At 42.2% G+C, this 20,308-nt stretch overlaps 1 protein-coding gene across 10 annotated transcripts in view; it reads right to left on the minus strand.

Moving 5' to 3' along the window:
• The window catches only part of Piezo2 (piezo-type mechanosensitive ion channel component 2), a 377,504-nt gene that overhangs the window by 138,298 nt on the left and 218,898 nt on the right, over positions 1-20,308 (minus strand). For all 10 annotated transcript variants that reach the window (XR_386006.4, XR_001782388.2, XM_006526169.4 and 7 more), the window contains exon 5: positions 8,685-8,847. Coding sequence is in view for 8 of the 10 variants with exons in the window: in XM_006526169.4 (XP_006526232.1) it covers positions 8,685-8,847 (163 nt within the window). In the remaining 2 variants the exon portion in view is untranslated. The remainder of the gene's footprint in view (positions 1-8,684; positions 8,848-20,308) is intronic.

Here is a 20,308-nt window from a genome sequence, read left to right on the forward strand (position 1 = left end):
TTAGTTCATCAAGAGATTTCATAGTCATCTATATCTATGGGTTCTGCAGCTGCAGATTCAACACTCAGATTAAGAATCACCATTTGAGAAATTACATTAAGATAGATTTTTTTTCCGGCCGCACCTAGAGAAAAGGCATCTATAAGGAAGCAACACCAATTTTCCCAGTAGTTTAGATTGATTGATAGGGTTAGAGAAGCTGGACGGAGAAGTGGTGGGTAAGTGGTGGGCCAGGCATCCTTACATCAGCGGGCTTTTTCTTTTCTTATTTTTAAATGTATATGAGTACACTGTAGCTGTACAGATGTTTGTGAGCCATGTAAAATTGAATCTGTGTTGAACTTATAGGGTTTTTTTTTCTTTTGTAATATCCTTTGAATAACAATCTGTGGCACACTTGCCTTTAGTTGAGAAGATGTTCGTAGGTCCTGGGCACACACCACGCAGCTTTTAGAAAAGGGACTTGAATAATTGTCAGTGTGGGTATCTTCGGGGCTCCTGGATTAGAGCTTTCATGGAAGCCAATAGATGAGTGTATTTATATCTTTCCTGGGGCAGAAGGAGGAGCTGGCATTTATTCATTAATATGCTTTATCCACACAGGACCCAGTGTGCCTGAGAGTGCTAGCAGAGACTCTGTAACACGTGCATATGCCAGCAAACCAATCAGCAAGCCAAGCATCCCATAATAAGGGCTCTTCAGAGAGGTCAAGTGGGATGCAGCTGTGACTGAGGGGTGGTGGTGGTTAGGGTAGATTCTGAGGTGTCATTTAGACCAAGATCTAAATGTCATAGAGTTACCAGCCCTGTGAAAATCCCAGGAAAGAGCATCCTGGCTGGGGGAGGAGGGAACGACAGGAAACTCGTGTCCCAGGCCATGGTTTCTATCCTTCCCTCCTCATTCTCAGCTGAGGACCTTGCATTCTAGTTTGCAGAGTGTGCTGGATTGGGATGCTCAGACAACCTGTCTGCAGTCCACCCGTGATTCGCTCACTCCCTTTCTCCACTTTTGTTCCAGTCACTGCCACCAACCATCTGCTCAGCCCTGTCATCCTCTTTTGGGTCATGCATCACCAATATGTTTCATGTCTGTCAGGTCACCATCAAGAAACTGAATCACCCTGCCCTCTAATCTTAGAAAAATGTATCCCTCCTACCTGTATTTGCCTCCCAAAGTGAAAGTGTTGGTAGAGTCAGCCAGACTCCATTCCACATCATTCATAAACTCCCCTTTCATCTGTTCTGACTGCATGTTCTCCTCGAACCAGTCTCTCTAACCAAGCTGCTCAACACAGTCTGTTTTACAGAGTACTTCCAATGGCTGCCTTGGAATAAATAGACGTTGGAAGGTGTAATGGATAAAGTTGACTTTGAGTTTGTCTCATTGCACGTGTGGATGCTCATGGCCCAGACAACAGAACACACTGGTAAGTATGAGGAGAGAGGGGGAGGACAGAGGGGATTGAGTGGCAGCCAGTATGTTTATCTTTAATAAGGAGAAGAGACAGCTAAGGCGAAAGCAAGTATTACTTTGACTACTCTCCCTCAATTCAAATTCAGCTCCAATGTCCAGAGCAGGCAGCTAACACAAGGTGGAAGGGAAAGTGGGAACTAGGAAAGGTCAGACTGAGGTCATTGGCGCCCAGCTGAAGGATTCCCTAGGGGCAATTCAGAGATGCCTCATCTTTCACTCATGTCTGTATGGTTTGCTTAAGAGCATGAGACACAGGAAATGGTTGGAGAAAAAAGAACCCACGGGTTCTCTTTGTCTCTTTTCCTTGGGGCATACAATCTCCAGCTATGGGACATCTTCCCTACCCCTGCAGGTCTGGCTCTTTGGAGACAGGGAGGCTGCCCATGGGTACCAACCTATCCTGAATCAAGTCGTAGCAGGAACTAGATACATTCTCTCCCACTGAGACCCCAGACAAGGTAGTCCAGCAAGGGGAAGGGGATCCAAAGCTAGTCTTTCCTCTACAGGCAGAATCCATGTGCGCAGCTACAGAAAGATCAGGGAGAAGCAGCTTCGCTCCGGGGTCCATCATGACCCGCCCCCTCCTGCACCGGAAGGAAGTCTGGCAAAAGTCTTACTACACTAGAAAAAGTAAAAGCTCGATGGGGGCCTCCTGAGTCATGGAGGAAACACACTCATAACTCTTAGGACAGATGACTCATTATTCCGTTATAGAATGGCTGCGGATGTCGATTAAATCACGGCACTCTGCTCACAAGCCTTGGTGAGGTTACACAAATGCCTTCTCTTGATCTCTCCGAGACAGGAAGGGGCTCTCAGAGGCTTAAAAGCCTGCCACCGCACTCTACCGCTCTGGATGTTCTAGATGCTTTCACGTCCGCTTCCCTGAGATCTCCCCGAGACACAAATGTGTTTCAACCATGCTAAGCTGAGAGGAGGTGTCTCTGCATCAGTGAGCCTCATTCAGTCAAGGCCAGATCTGCTACTAGTCACCTTGGGTGGCATTCTAACAGGCAGGCCTCTTTTCCCCATCAAAGATTCCCCCGCTGACCTATAAACACTGGGGGTTGGCAGGAACAGGGAATCATATTTACTAATAAGCAGCCTTACTTGCTGTAAAAATCTGGCACCTTGTAGCAACATGACTCGAACTTGGTCTTGGAGCCACTGGAAACACAGATTTAACACCTATTATTCTTAGGCTACCCCCCAGAACTTAAACACCAGGTGAACCTCTAACAGTCTAAAATGCCCAGGAAAATCTGTCATAGAATTATTACCTTTGTTAAATATAAACTCATCTATACTTTTATTTTTTTCATCTAAAATTTTAAATCCTTGACTTTGTCTCTTTAAAAGATGCCTATTTGAACAAAAAGTTCTGTCCCCTGTGACAACAGGGATGGACTGCCAAGGCATTGTGCTCAATGGAACATGTCAGCTCAGAAAGGCCAACATGACACTTGTTTATGGATTCTGAAAGATGAACTTTGGGGCGGAGAGGAAGGATCGAAGTTGGCAGGGGCTGGGGGGTGGGGGGATGGGGCGTGGTGCAGGGAAGTCCCTAGCCAGAGGTTGTAAGGTTTCACTTAGCAAAAATGTGATGCAGTGGTCTGCACCACATCTCAGTGTCTTCAATATTAATTAATAATCATTTTAAAATAGGGGACATTGATGAGTCCTCAACACAAATAAGTAAGTAGCCATAGAAATAGACCTATTAATTGTATAATTTGAACATGCTGCAACTTATCCATAGATGGACACATCACATTGTACTCTATAAATAACTGCAAATATTAATAGGTAAGTTACAAATAAAATATAAAAGTACTACTGGTAAGAAAAGTCCCCAGTTTCGATGTAGATGCAATGTTTTAGGGGGGAGATCTTTCAGTGCTATGGACACAGTTTCCTACCTGGACATTTGGTCTCTACATCTGCAAGGCACCCACAGCTGCCTTCTGCAGGTGGCCTGTTGAATAGGATGTCCTTGCTCAATGACTTTGACAAAGACAGAATTATTTCTGATAGGACCTTAGCACCCTTGTTCCTTAACCTCAGCACCATATAATTCCATCTAAGGGCATAAAACCCAAGACTATCTGAGGAACATCAATCCAAGAGCTTGCCAGGATGCCCCTCAGACTCACTGAGTTACAATCTCTGGAAGTTCCTGGCAGGCGTGATCAAAGGCTCAAAGGCTCCCTCATAGCTGTTTTAGACAGCCATCTTGGCTCCATATCCTAACTGCTTAAAGACCACTAGCAAGGGTATTCTACAGTGCAAAGCTTCTCTGTTTTGTTTTAAAGATCCCATTTTCTTCAAAAGCACATTGAAGAACTGTGTCTCGGGTACCTCTGATTCCCTAAAGACTTGGACCCCCAAGCTAGTTTCATCTGCAGCTGACCCCCATTCTTCTTCTCTGTGATGAAAAGTGAGCTTTCAAAGGCATTTCTATGGACATCTATCAAAGTCACATGGAATGAGCCAAAGGCATTTCTATGGACATCTATCAAAGTCACATGGAATGAGCCAAAAGGTCTGTGAGGCATCGGGGACATTTTCCAAAGTGTCACCCTTGTTTATGTATTATTTACTTTTTAAAGTTAACAATTTATCCTAACAAAATGGGTTCATCCCACAGAAGAGTCCACAGATGGGAGGTGGAAGCGCTGTGACTCACAGTAGAGAGAAAATGGTCTTCCTGGTTCTCCCTGTGATGGCGAGAGGAGAGGCAAGGGCCGAGTGCCACCACATCAGGCGTGCCATCGCAGATGCTATTCCGGTCTAACGTGGCAGCACTTTTATTCTGTTGCTGATCTTGCTTCGGCAGCATTATTTTCCCACTTAGTAAGAGCAGCGTGAGTCTTTAGAAGCTGTGAAGAGTCTCCTGCTGTACCACCAGGAGTGGCAGAATTGCATATCTGGGACAGCCAGAGTTAGGACCTTTTTTTCCCCTCACTACAAGTCACCTGGTGTAAGACATGCAGGTACCCAGGCAACTGCACAACTTCTTACTACCCTGTGCAGTTCCATGTGGCAAATGTCTGCTAGAAAACCCAAGGCCTAGGAAACTGAAAGCCAGTGACTTTAGATTAAATCTCAGGTTAGAAATGAGCAAGTACTGTATGTCTAATTAGAAGGTGCCAGGAGAATATGTCTAGTTAGGACGTGCCACGTTCTTTATTTCTTTCTCTGAAAAAATAGTAGCATGAAGGAAACCACAGCTTTCTTGTGAAGGCGGGGGTCAGGCAAACATTCTGTCTGTCGAAACTCTAGTGTTGTGGTAGCTCGAGAGAAACGTCAGGTGCTAGAAAGCACCGTGCACATTTTGAAATTATGGATGAATTTACAAAACATTAGCTGAGACTAAGAGATATATCCTCAACTTGCAGCTGCTTTTACTGAAATAAAATGTCACCCTTCTGTCTTTTCTTCCTTCCTCCCTCCCTCCCTCCGTTCATCCCTCCCTCCTTCCTTCCCTCCCTCCCTCCGTCCCTCTCTCTTTCTTTCCTTCCTTCATTTCCTCCTTTCCTTCCTTTGTTCCTTCCTTTCTGTTGTTTTTCCTTTCTTTTTGAGACAATGCTTCAGGTAACCGAAGCTGGTGTTGACCCCACTCTCATCTTCTATCTCCATCTGCCAAGAGCTGGGGTTACAGGCACACACCACCACAATGCCTGACTGGAATAGTCCTTTAAACTTGTTGTTGTTGTTGTTGTTGTTGTTGTTGTTGTTGTTGTTGTTGTTGTTGTTGTTCTTCTTCTTCTTCTTCTTCTTCTTCTTCTTCTTCTTCTTCTTCTTCTTCTTCTTCTTCTTCTTCTTCTCCTTCTCCTCCTCTTCCTCTTCTCTCCTCCTCCTCCTCTCCTCCTCTTCCTCCTCCTTCTCCTTCTCCTCCTCCTCCTCTTCTCTCCTCCTCCTCTCCTCCTCTTCCTCCTCCTCTTCTCTCCTCCTCCTCTCCTCCTCCTCCTCTCCTCCTCTTCCTCCTCCTCTTCTCTCCTCCTCCTCTCCTCCTCTCCTCCTCCTCCTCCTCCTCCTCTTCTTCTTTTTCAGTATGCCTCTTTACACAGGCCAAGTTATGAAAATATTATTTGCTTAAACAGTAAGGTCTCAAACCTTATGAAACAAAGAGAAACAATCAGGAGGACAGAACTAAGCAGCTGGGTGCACCTTGGTGTTGTCAGATACTGTAGCATCGCATAGCTAAGCCTCGAGTAGCTAAGTTTTTCTATATGACTTGCTGTTCACAACACAACTCTTCATTTTTTCTTTATGATTCCAAAGTGAGAATCTTTCTCCCAGTGATGATTGGCAGATCTGCTTCTGAATGGAAATGAATACCAAACAAGACCTCAGACACCACAACCCAGGAAACCTTCCCTAGAGGTGAGGAGTAGGGTCTCTGAGACCTGCCCAGCTGACAAACCTCAGTGAAGCCAGGGATCCCATGTGCCACTACCCCCACTTCTTCAGCAGTGTCTCAGTGGAACCTCTGGATGGATGAATGCTTCCAAAGAGCAAAGGTTGTCTTCACCAGTGGACCAGGAAAGGCCTAGCTGCTTCCAGGAAACAAGACTGCTTGCAAAGGAACTCTCCCAGGCACCGGGGGATTAATTTGTCCATCTCTCCACTCAGATAAATAAGGAAGGAACAACTGCAGCAAACACTATTCTCTGACATCTCCAGAACTAAACATTCGAGAGAGCAGATGCCAAGATTTAGAAGGAGCAGGAAGTATGAAGGGCCCTTCAGAAAAGAAATTCACACCTCTGCTTACTTTGGCCGTGTCTTCCCATCTCTCTCAGACTGACTCCAGAGCGTCAAGTCAGAATTATTTCCCTCATGATGAACCCCCACTCACTGCCCTTCCTCTGGCCTACCCACTTGGCTGGAAAGTGCTAAGAAAATAGGTATTAATATCCCCAATCGAATTCAACTGAAACAGGAAGGAAGCCTCTAATCATCGATACATGTAGTATTCTCCAAGCTCAGAGTCAGAGTTGTTTGTGAAATGACTCTGGTTATCATGTGCTATCTTTGAATAAAGGGATTAATAATATAGGCGTCTTGCACATTTGTTAAATCAATTTCAAACAGGACAGTGCTGTCAGGGCTCCAAGTATAAAATAAAAACAGGGTGTTACCAGGATGTAAGTGTGATTTAAAACTAATACATGTGTTTGTGCTAATCTCTGGTCTTCCTCAGAGGTCCACTACCCTTGACTACAACCCCACTCCATATTGGTTGTTGCCTGTGTTGCTCTTTCTACAGGAACAACATCTGTTCATGATCTTTAAAATTATCCATGTTGAGTTATTCCTGGCACAGAGGGATTTTTTTTTCATTGAGTTTGGTTGACTTAGGACCTTGAATAATAGGTTTCTGAACTTCACAAATCAGAGAACACAATAATTAAAGGAAGCCGGAATTTATTAAGCATCTCCAATAAGTATACACTGTGCTATGAGCTGCTTGTGCAGCATTTCAATTTATAGCTGAAACAAATACATAACGTATTACTAATGTTTTGGATGCTGATGATTGAACCCAGGGCCTCACGATAATTGTCTTTAATATCACACAGCCATTGTGCGTTAGCCTCCATGTTTGCCCTCAAAGACCGGTCAGTTTCCAATAATCATCGCTTAGGTCTCATGTAAAGTGGGCAAGAATCAAAACACAGCCTCAACTTCATAGATAACAATAAGGAACATCCCAAATGTGCAGAAAATTCAGTTAGTGTGTTTACTGCCACAAACTAGGACATTTTTATGAATTATTATTTAATTAAGCACTTTCAAAACTATAAACACTCTAAAATAATAATGCAATGTAAAAATGTACTCTATTAAAATTTTCTATCTTAAAAATACATCAACGGAAAAAAATATATTTCCAAGTCACATCTGATATTAGGTTTGTAGACACGAATGAAAGATTTGCTTGGCAGCCACTGCTGCAGTCACCTTTTACACTTTGAATCTCCTTTTGCCCTCACGTGACAGCATATGGATACACAGCATGGTTGCCTGTCTTTAATTCATAAGATTTTAGGAAGTAATATAAATTTTAATTTTCATATTATAAAGTTATATTTCCTCTGTATTATTTTGTTACAACTGAGCACTTGTGGCAATTTTCTGTTTATTTGTGAAGTATGGAAACCCTTTACCATAACTGAGGATTCCCCTTCTCTGATGTATGCATGGCTAATGTTCCCAGTGTAGTTCCTGATGTTGGCACAGTTAGCATTCCTAACTCATGTGCTTCCTGATGTAGGCATGGCTAGTGTTCCTAATGCACAAAATTACAGTTAATTACTGTTCTCTGGATTATGACCAAATCATCTTGTAGATATCATGTCTTAAATGTCCAAACCAAGTATTTCTGAGTAGATTTTTTTTTCTTCAAAGTTTTATCTTTATATCTAAAAAAATGTCAATGACTTTTTATATTGGTGCCATTTAAACTCTCAGTACAACGTGCAGCCCTTAGGACATGGCCGTGCTTGGTGTGGGTCAAGAAGGACTTTGGTGGGACATGTGGCATGTCACCTTCCCTAGACACAACTTCAAATACGTTCCTCACACGAGTGCTACCGAAACTTCTTCAGTCATTATATATTTTAAAACACTCCTCTGCTTTTCTAAATGAGATATTTTTCCCCTTCCAAAGCATTTTACAATGGCCTGGTCCAAACATTCCAAGCTAACACACCAACTAGGAAGGTAAAATGCACAGTTACACAGTCACAGGGTGAAACTTCATAGGCTGGAAAGTTCAGGGGGGTAATTAGGACTATTTTTCTTCAAAAGTTACTGTGTACTACTTCTCAAAATATCCTGCAAATAGCTCAGACCTGGAGAGCAGGTGGACTGTCATGCTCTGCTCATAACTTTCCAGGCTTGGCCACCTGACATAACACTCGGGCACAGTGAGGCCAGTTGATCACTGCGGTGACGAAAGCACAGTCAGGCTGTTCCTAACTCCACGGTGAGGTCCTCATGAAAGATGGGAATCACATGTCAATCACCTGTGTCCTCATCTACAAGGTGTAGACATGAGTGTCTGCCCTGCAGCTTCTCCTAGCCTTCCCACATAGCAACAATGCCCACTTGTGCCTCATGCATTCAGCGCTCTGCAGACTGACTCCACTCAGCCTCACAGGAGGATTGATTGAAGAAGAAAGACGCACGTGTTCAAACTTACCAATTCTTCATTTTCACACTCAGAATTCAATTGGGCTATTTCTTCTGTGTCTGGTTTCTTAACAATGGTTCTGCAGACCAGCCAGATGGTCAGACTTGCAATGAACATCCCGATATCAGGCACAAATACCCTGATGCCATTGCCGGCATCAGCTCCCTTCAAGCTATGGAGGGAAGAAGACGGGAGGAAGTTATCTCACATCTGTATGGTCAAACATCTTATTACCTACTTCAGTCTTCTCAGTGATTTAAGATCAAGGATGTTTGTTCTGCCTAGCAGTTACCAGACAGCTCTGCACTAACTTCTGAGTCTTCTCAGATCTACTGAGATGTAGGCAGATCTCAGTGCTTCCTGGGGGCTTCAAAGCCACAAAGAACGGTAGAGCTTTGGTGGTGCAATTGGGATACTTAGACAAAATCATAAAGAACCCAAATAGACTACTCTAAGCATCCTAATAAATCACATTGATGTTACACAGTATGATGCTTTTGTTCATAAGTAACTGCTAGAAGACAGTATAATGCAAATAGGAGTCAAAGCCAGATTTAAAACAGAAAAAGTACTCCAAGAATCTTCTGATCTAAAATCTTGTGCTTATTTTTGTGCTTAGCCAATTTTGGCTTCCATACCCCTCTAAGACATGTCAGTCTAGTACGTTTGTTTTGATTTTTAATCTTAGAGAAGTGATGTTCAAGGGAGAAGCTTTGGGTTCAAGCCCAAGTTGACAGTGTGCAGCAGCTTTGCTCATTCCCACAATCCCCCACTCTTGTTCTTTGCCAAAGACATTACACCACTTGCCTTCCTTATCACATCTCAGTGAAAAGACATATGAGGTCATGACTTCAGAAAAATAAAGATGGGTATATATGTATCACATAATGCAGATTTTTCTTTTGTAAAATATAAAGCTCCTTTTCATTGTAGCTTGGTATTTTGAGAGAGCAGTATTAACTGGGTTTTAATACCAGTCAATGTTCTTCATGTCTATACGGCATGTGTGTTTATAATTGAGATCCTTACAGAGGGTGTAGATATGATGAAAGGGGATTCAGTCAAAAGAGGAGGAAGAATGTGACATTGGGGTAGAGGCTGTGACCTTGGAGCACACCCAAGAACAGTGAATACAGTATAAGAAGGTGGCATACTGAGTTGCTCCCTCAGCTGACCAGCACATACCCCAGCTAAAATGTATGTGGCAAAGCCCATACTGTTATGTAAAATTGGCTACTTCTTCCTCTTGATGCCCACTATGTCCAGAACACACTAGGTGACTAAGTCTCTCATTCTCTCTCTCATTTTATAATCTTATTTTACCATGCAGATTTAATTATCAAATTTAAATCATTTTAAAAATCAAAATTTATTTGTTAAAATATTTATTTTTATTTTATATTTGTGTGTGTTTGTCAATTTGGATAGGGGACATTTCACAGGGCACCATCCTAGATAACGAGCTTTATGAAGATAAAGGCAACAATTGGCTGCTGCAAGAGGAGTAATCAATATTTTCCATGGACAACATCCCTCATAAGTTATCCAATCCAAAGTGGTCAGCCCTAAACTCATGTACACACTAAATGTGCTCAGAAGGTTGTACGTGTATATGTGTACATTCATGTAACAATAATAATTTTAAAAGAAGAGGCCATGAACTTTTGAGAGAGTAGCTAGAGAGCTCTACATAGAGTTGGAGCAGAAGAGAGAGGAGTCAAAATAATGAATATATAGTATTTAGGTATAAATTTCTCAAAAAAACTAAATATTTCATAGGAATCCAGATAGATGATATAGTATACCAGCCAAGGTCAGAATTTTGTAAGAAATTCATAAAATCAGAACTTTAAAGGATGGGGAGTTAGCAAGGGACATGGCCTCCAAGGCAACAGATGGAATAGCAGCAAAGGCTCCTGGGAGGTGAGATGCTTTCTCCATGAATGTGAGAAAGCTGGGCTTAGGACCTGCAGGGGAAGAGGTCACAGTCAAGTTGGAAGTCACGTGGAACCCATGCCTGCAAGGGAAATCATTGCAGAAAGGATGATTTGAGAATGATTTCTGCATATGTGTTGATTAAAATCAACAGAATTACTTAGATTATCCAGCAACAGAGAGTGACCTAGGTAAACATATGCATAAGGCTCTCTAAACTAATTATAAGCATACAATACTGAAGACTTAACGACAGATTCTCCTTTATTTCAAGTAAATTGCCCATTGAGGACCAGTCGACCATGTTCCCAGAGATCCTGTTTACATACACCGGTGGAATTACTGTATGTTTCTCAAGACAATGTTAACCTGAATCATGCTTTTCCCTGGGCACATGCCAATGACACGTTTCACATATAAAAATGACTATCTAGTTTAATGTTAGACATCATCTTAAATAGCAAAGCACTTCCTTTCCAATCTTGTTATGATCTCTTACTTAACGGCTAAAACAACTTCTCCCACTCTTCCCAACTCTAAGAAGTCCTTTTGACTGTGAAGATCCAAACTGACAAAGGAAGGAAAAGTAGACAGGAACAGGACCACTGATAACAAGAAAAGTGGCATCTCAGGTGCCAAGGAGGAACACCAGGAAAGATCACCCTACAGAGATGGTCTGGGTGTCCTGGGTGGGGCTGTAGCTCACTGTAGAAAACTTACTGAACTCTGTGCCAGGCCCCAGGGTTCCATCCCCAACAAAAAAGCACACAAGTCAATGCCATTCCATGACACTCACTTCAGGGGAGCAAACCCTCTGGGACAGAGCTAGCAGAAAGGTCAACTACAAGTGAATTGTGTTAACACAATTAAATCACCACATGGCCATCCATTAAACAAATTAGAGCTATCGAAACGCCTTCACATATTTTTCTGGTAGTTTCTGGTGCTCACACAGTATGAACTGTTAGTGCCTTGCTGTTTACCTTTTAAGTAGGGCTCTGTACGTGCCCCTGAGTGGCCTTCAGTGACATTAAGAGCTGTGGAATGAATGCATACCTAATTACAAAAATTTACAAACCTAATACCTATTCTCTCTCTCTCTCTCTCTCACACACACACACACACAGAGTATTTTAATTTAATATTTATCTCCCTACAGATAGCCAGTCTCATGAATCAGAATAATGTATTTGATGTGAATGGAGCAAACCTTAAATTAGATTTACAATTTCTTTCAGAACTCAAGTCAAGGTCTTCTATAATTAATGACTCACAATGATTCAGTCATAAAAATTGAGGATTGTTTTGTTTCTGTGAAACTGAAACTAAGCCCCTTTCTCCTACTAGAGATAAGAGTTAAGCTGGGGGAGGGGGGAGGCATAACTATCACAGGGTATAGCTTGTGCCACTACTAGTTCCTGGATTTGTAGACTAGAGAGCTACATTGCTACTTAAACACTTCAATCCTCTTAGCTCATTGCCACAATCCCACTGCGCACACACCTCCTTCTCAAGACAGTGTGCTGCTGGAAGTCACTTGTGTCATTTAGGAAGGGTCTGTCAAAAGGACTGGTGCCTTTGCGTGGCTCAAAAGAGTCACAGCAGTGGAGGGGCAGATGCTGGGCTTAGGGCATTGCCTGGTGTTGATCTTTGTGAGTGCTGCTCTTCTGGAGTATGCCGCACATACCTGGCACCTGCACTTTCCCACTCTATGGCCCCTGAGAGCACTTGCCAGCCTCCCATGAATCCCGTGAGAACAGTGTGTCATGGGGAATGGCAATCACTGCAGAACAAGTCTGTCTCCATGTATGACCACTGACATGCTACCAGCATGCACTACTGCTGCTAACAAACATAAACAGAGGGAAGAAAGAAAGCAGAGTCCAGAAGCAGGATCACTGACGCTCATCCCTTCTGCTCCATGTCTCTCTTGGTAACCATGTCCTGGGTTCAGCATCTCCAACCCAGAGCCCTCTCTAGTGCCATGGTCTCATCCCAGGACTCCCTCCTTATCTGTATCCTCTGGCTAACCCTGTGGTCTCTCTGAACTATCTCCTCCCCAGAGTAGTTTTGACACCTTTTGTTAGTGACTGGTGAAGAGGCTGGGCCCATTGGATTTAGGTTCATAAGGGCAATGCTAATGGCAATTAGTCTTAGAACTGGAGAGATGGTGCCGTGGTTATGAACATTGGTTGCTCTTCCAGAGGACCTGGGTTTGATTCCCAGCGCCCACATTGTGCCTCACAACCACCTACAACTCCAGTTTCAGGGGATAGGCTTCCTTCTTTGGCCTCGGTTGGCACCAGGCATGCACAAGGTGCACAGACATATATGAAGGCCAAACATCCATACAAAATAGTCACACACACACAAAAAAAATAATAAAAAACTTCAATTGTGCAACCAATTGACTGTTGCATGGACCATCTTGAGAAAGGGGAAATTAATTTTGTTGAGATAGACAGTGGATGACAACAGCAGAGAAAGACATTTTTCTCCTCATAAACAGTGGGCCAGAAAAACTACGACTCTATGTGTCGTGACTCAAAGATAGCAAAGAATAAAGTAATCAGCATGAACTCTGTACTTCACAAGACCTCAAAGTGAACCCCATTCCTGCTGAATTAACTCAACAAATGTGTGTGAATGTCTTGGCAGACATGTCATACATACTGCAATTCATAGCACAAGAATTTTGGCAGGCCCTGCATTGACAGTGTTGAGGAAGACACTAGCTTTTCCAGGGCAGAAAAGGCTGAGAGAGAAAGTCTTTAAAAGATACAGAAAGGTGTACTCTCTCTCTCTCTCTCTCTCTGTGTGTGTGTGTGTGTGTGTGTGTGTGTGTGTGTGTGTGTGTCTGTGTGTGTGTTGTAATGTGTAGATGCATGTGTAGAAGTCTGAAGGCAACACCTTGGGGTTTTGTTTGTTTGTTTTGTTTTGTTTTTTGAGACATGGTCTCACTCATCCTAGACTTTGCCACTTTGTCTAGACTCTGTGGTCAACAAACCCTCATCAGCACTGGTGTGACAGACATGTACATCACTACAACCAGCTATCATGATGTTCCCGGAGATCCAAATGCAGGCTCTTATAATTATTTATTTGTGAAAACATTGAAACTAAATGTGTTTGTAATGGATCATGAAGCAAAGTGTACTTCTTGGAGTAGTCGCAGAAAAAAAAATAAAAAGGTTGAAAGCTGTTCTCTAGGGGAATTCTTTCCTACTGGGTGGGAGTCTATGGAGAAGAGAGATGAAGATAATATAATTTCTATGTTCAGATTTCTAAGAAATAGATGTGCTCCATAAGCCATATTTCTCAGATCTCCAAAGGCATGTGTTGCAGGTCTGATGTAGCATCAGAGGCAGACAGCAGGCCACCTCTGGCTCTCTGAAGCACATTTGGAGAACATCCATATTAAAACAGTTTTCCCTGAACTAGTACATGTCTGTCACCCAAGTGCTGGTTGTGTGGAGGGCTGAGACTGGTGGATTCTGAGGCTTTGTGGACCAGGGAGTCTCAGCCTAAATGACAAGTTCTAGGTTAAGGGAGAGAAACTGTTTTGGAAAAAGAAGGTGTTCCCCTTGGACCTCCACACATGAACAACACACACACACACACACACACACACACACACACACACGTGCACAGCCTTTGAGTTTGGATCAGGTAAGGTTTTGTCGTCAAATTTAAGGCAAAAACTTTTAATTCCCATTTGAATTTTGAAGTTGCAAGTGAGGGGTATCAAAATTTTACCCAAGTTTATTATAACTAATAAATAATAAGCTGTAAAATATAATTAATAACAGCTAAAAAAATAAAACATTAGCCCATAGCTGAAAACCTCACTGACATTTTAATTGTCCAAGGTAAGAAAAGGGGGCACCAGAGACAATGGAAATTATTGTGTCATTAAAATGCAGGTTAATTATTTGTTCCTTGCTGATAATAATTGGCAGTAGCATTTCCATTTTACAGGATCAATTAATAATAATCACCCTAAAGATTCCCTTTAAAGGATATTAATCCTTGAAAGTTGAAATCTAGTAGTATTTGACAAACATATTTCTTGTATCAAAAAGTTTTAACATTTAAAATATGCCCATGTAATAGTTGATAACTTTTCTAATATGACTGTTGTTTCTCCTCATGGGGGTAAAACCATCTCAGATGCCAAGAATCATTTATTATACATCTTCTCCTTTCTATGTTCCATTTATAACTAAAATTTTATAAAGGTCCTGCTTATATACTGGTAAAGACTTTAAGGAAGTTTGCAATTTATGGAACATTACAACATTACTGGAATCCCTGACAACCAATAGGGTCAAGCTATTGTGAAATGACATGATCACATGCTTAAATGACAAATTTTGAAAATAAAAAGGGCCATATACACCCACCTAAATACTACATTGAGACATGCTGACTTCCCACATTTCAATTTAAAGGAGGATAACACTTCTGCTGCTGACCCAGAGCATTTTGGCCTAAAGGAGACACAGCCTAAATATACATCATATGGAAAGACCTAGAAACTACTCAGTGAGAAGAGCCAGATGTTCTTCTGAGCGATGTTTTCCTTATCTCTTTCCATGAGATGAAGGAAGCCTCAGATGGGTCCTGCTCCAGTGCATATGACCGGGACAGCGCCTCAGAGACCACTGTACAAATGAAGTGTCTGAAGATTGATAACCAACCCATCATGAGGAGACATTCCAAGAGGAAGAAATACCTAATGACTTGGGAAGACACCAAGATTTTAACTTGTCAAGTCAAGACTGTGGGGAGACAGCAAGGACACTATACTATTGACCCCAAAATGATGTTATATTTGCTGACTATATTACATGTTAATTCTCAGCTTGTCAATGCAGAATCCAAATTCTTTTTGTCAGGAGGGATAAAAGGCACTTCTTTAATAGAGGGCATGGTATGATGTTGTTTTGCCATGTTAGGAATTGTTTTTATCCTTTGGGACCAGTTGTCTCTGCACAAAAGATGATGCACAAATACTAGTCACATAAATGAAGGATTTTTGTTTGGTGTAATCTCACTGATCAATGCAAATGCGATGGTATCGGTTTTTAACACATTTAAGTACTCTGAGAGCGAGTGGAAACTACAGTTGTATGAAGATGAAGAAAGGAATATCTGATGTATTCTTTACTAACATTAATAACATCTGGATTCATTTGGTGTTGTCTTTTTGTATCAGAGGACACCTGTCTATTCCTAAGCTCTTAAAAAGAAATCTAGCCAGGAACTAGTAGCACATGCCTTTAACCTCAGCACTTGGGAGGCAGAGGCAGGCAGATTTCTGAGTTCAAGGCCAGCCTGGTCTACAGAGTGAGTTCCAGGATAGCCAATGCTACACAGAGAAACCCTATCTCAGAAAAAAACAAAACAAAACAAAAGAAATCTATATGGCATAAGAGTTACTTATGTGTATTATATATAATATGTATGCATTCTATAAGTAACAGGAGACACAGTTGAATCCACCTGTACTCATATCCATAGGACTTCTTTGAATATTTCTGTTAATGGTGTTTTTCAGTCATGTTGTTTTTTATATAAATGTACTTATTTTTATTCTTATCATAATTCTACCTCTAACCCTACCCTTCCCTGTGGTAAACAACTGCTTTTGGGATGGGCTTTCTGGGTAGAGGTTGCTATTATACTGCCCTTCCTGTGGGTTATAAAGGTTGCTATTATACTGCCCTTCCTGTGGGCTATAAAGGCTTATGTGTGGTAGGCCATATTGCACCCATTTTGCTCAGTAGATCTGCGCAATTGATCAAGAGAATTAACAAAGCTCTCCCTGAAAATTATGATACTTCTTTGCATCTACTGGATCCTGTAATGCTTGTTGCCACAATAGTTTTTTGTTTTTTGTTTTTTAAATTAGCAGTCCCAGGAATGATTACTGGAATATAGATACTTTGAGAAAAATTACTGTATGATTAGTAAAACAAGTCATGTTATACCAAAAATAATGTTAGCACCAGTAAATCAAGAGATGAGTAATTTGAGATCCATAGTTTTACAAACTAGAGCTTCTATAGAATATGTGTTGCTCAAGCGAATCTTGGTTGTAAACAATTGCCTGGCATGTGTTCTTTAATGTGTCAGAATTGATGGCCAAATTGATGAGCTGCATAAGAAGATAGACAAAATGTCTCGTGAACTTTGAACTGTCATCATGGTTAAGATGGTTTTCCCTTTTCTTTGTTCTCTGACAGGTATTGTTATAATTCTGCTATGCTTGCTTGCTTATAATAGACTAGCCCTGCAGGTAATGCACTGAGCCTTGGCCTATGCTAGTGTCACATTTTTTTCTTTTAAAATAATGAGGTGCTGAAAAGGTATATTCTTTTGTGTTCGGGTGAAATATTCCATAGATGTCTATTAGGTCCATTTGGTTCATAATGTCTGTTAGTTTCATTATTTTTCTGTTAAGATTTTGTCTGAATGACCTGTCATTGGTGAGAGCTTTAGTAATGTTTGTTCTTGTTAACAAATGTAGGTGCCTTTGTGTTTGGGGCATAAGTGTTCAAACTGAGATATCATCTTAGTAGATTTTTTTCTTTGCTGACTATGAAGTGTTCTTCTCCAACTCTTGTAATTAATTTTAATTGAAGTTTATTTTATTTGATATTAGAGTGACTACTCTAGCTTGCTTCTTAGGTCCATTTGGAGTCCTTCACTCTGAGGTATTGTCTATCTTTATTGCTGAGGTGTATTTCTTGTATGCAGAATGATCCATTCTATTTTCTCATACCAAAGAGCATTCATGGGTTGGACCTAGGCCTCTTCAAACATATGTAGCAGATATGCAGCTTGGTCTTCATGTGGGTCCCAAACAACTAAAGCAGAGGCTATCCCAAAAGCTGTTACCTGTCTGTGGGATATGCTCTTCTATCTGGGTGGCCTGTCTGGCTTCAATGGGAGAGGATCTGCCTAGCCACAGAGACTTTATGTACCAGGATAGGTGGAAATGCAGGGGCCCTCATCCTCTCAGAGAAGAAGGATTGTGGGAGGGGGTATCCGGAAGGCAGGGCAGTGAGCAGGCATTGAATATTAAGCACAAATGTTGTTCCTTCGAGAGAAGGAATGCAAACCTCTTCTCTACCCAGAAGGCTGAGGTGGACATGCTTCCTAGCTTGGGGGCCTTTGAATCTGTGCAGCTGGAGACTCTCCTCTGGCACTAGACCCTCTCTAGACCCTTCTTATGAACTTGCTTTTCTCAGTCAAAAACTCTATCGTTATGGAAGGTGTCACGTGTACTTTACAAAGAGTTTCCATGTAGTGATGTGCACTCTGTATTTAGCTTACTTTGTTTCTCAAGGAGATTTAGGTATGTGCTTTGTTGTGTGCATGTGAGATACTGAGTCATCTTCACCACAAGAATATTTTTCATCATTTGTGTTTAAATACATCTTTAAAAAAGAAACCTACTTGGTGTCAGACACCCGAAGTTCGAACCAATACTGGCGGAAGAGTCATGTTGGGTGGGTGAGACCCTCCCCCTCCTTTGACAAACCTTCAGGAAATGTTGTCATTTCCAGAGAATCTGTGTAGATTTTCCTGACCTCTCAGGGAAGCCTCAAAGCACTGGTTTGTGAAGGAACACAAAAGCCAAAGTCCATTATTCTTAGAAAGGAACAGACCCAAACAGCAAAGCTACCAGAACAAAGCTCTGGTCAGTGACTTTGGAGAGAGGGGGGAGGTCACACAGAAGGGGTAAGAAGGAGGAGGAAGACAAACCAAACTTGAGGCAAGGGGAAAATGAACAGTGAATGCTCAGGAGTAGCTCCAACCTAACAGGGCTTCGGTACAAAAGGAAGATCTTGGACAGGCTGCAGCTGTGACAGTGCACCTGTTGAAAATAACACTAACCTTGTAGAGAACATAGGAACAGTTCATGGCCACAGTCAAAAAGTCACGTGTCAAAAAGAAATAGAGCCCAGGGGCCCTTGAGTCTTCCCGAGCATCCCCACAGAAGCGGCTGCTGCTCCTTTTCCTGGGGATTTCCCTACTAACAAACTTTAGTCCAAGGTTAAAATTAACAATGCTGGATGCAGTGGGAACTGCTGCTTTTGTCAATAATTTTACTTGTAATTCTGGGAAAATATGTTTTAACAGTTCAAGGTCAACGAGCAAAGTGCTGAATTATGGGTTGGCGGCTAAGGTTTTGGGATACTTTCTTCTAAACAAAGATTTGTTATTTTCATAAATTAATAAGAGATAAGCCATCCTAGAATGAACCATGGCTATTATAATTCATATGCTTTCATCTTAGAACCCAGCCTGTTTCCAAGAGGGGAACATCTGTTCCAGCAGGGCCACATTTCCCAGCCATGTTCATTTGCACTCAAACAGGTCAAGTCATGCCCATCTTGTATATTGTTCTTGCTGCCCCTGTATACATATCTTTCCTAAGGACGATAAGAGCCTTCTCAGTTAACCAAGATGTGAACTACTTCCTGAGTTCTGTCTCTCGATTCCAGCCCAACCCTGCTCTTGTCCACACGGCCCCTGGCAGTGCAGTATGATGCTGAGCTGTGCTCTTACATGCCTCTCACCGTTCAGTGGCTTTCTCTAGATTCCCTAAGAGACACAGTTTGAACTACTGCTTCTTCAATGGCTACTTCTCCCCTCAGATACCACAGATGGTGTTGGTTGGCCCAGAAGTGTGTGCCTCTGAACTGCTTATGGACCATGGGCTATATAGGCTCCTTCTGGCTTGATGGGCAGGGCAAGACAGTGTGACCCTTCTCAGAGACTATATCAGAGATTCTAACTAGAACCCAGTGATGGGAGACACTGCTGCTTGGTGTCATACAGGAGCAGGCTACACAGCATACCCAGAAGTAGAACCGACTTGGACAATGTCTACCTCAAACAGTAAGAAAGATATCAGTGCTCTGCAGTGGGAGTGAGGATACTTCATTGCCTTCTAGTCTCCTACACTAACTTCTAGGCAACAAATAGAATTGGCCTCTCTATTTGTATTGCCGACCCTTTCCCCTAATTTATGGATGACTATGAAAACATGCCAGCAATCCCCATCCCCCAGTTCAAAGACAATAGCCACCCTGATTGTGTGTCCCAGTAACAGAGAATGAGTCAGACAGAAGCATCAACACTGCCTACCATCACTTTTCTTCAAGAAATTAAACACCAGTACTATGAAAGTGCTGGTGACCATCCAGCGGCCCAGGGCAAAGCCTAAGCTCTCAATTTCACATCTCTGAGGACCAAGGTTTCCTTCTCCTCCTCTCACTGTGGTCTGTGTCTATTAGCATTCCAATGAGAAAGCATTAGTACATGCACTGCGATTACATTCTGCCCCACACGTAATTCGATTACCTTTGCTGAGTTTTAAGTAAATAAATGTAATTGGTTGGAACAGTGTGCAGAGGATCTCAAACCCAAACATTTCTCATGACAGCCTAGTGAAAACAATCCTTTCTCCCTGTATGGCAAGCAGATCAATAAATACATTGCACCTGGCATGAACCCTTTGCAGCCACTTGAGGCTTGGCTGTGTCTAACTCAGTGCTTGAGCGTCCCTGTACCACTGGTGTGTGCACCTATCAGTGTTCTCCTTCTGCTCTCTGTGTTCTTCCCTCTCAGGCTTCTCACTATCCACACAGCAGATGGGAGGATGTAGGTGTAGGGCTCTACCC

This window comes from Mus musculus, chromosome 18, assembly GCF_000001635.26.
Source record: "Mus musculus strain C57BL/6J chromosome 18, GRCm38.p6 C57BL/6J".
Lineage (NCBI taxonomy): Eukaryota > Metazoa > Chordata > Mammalia > Rodentia > Muridae > Mus > Mus musculus.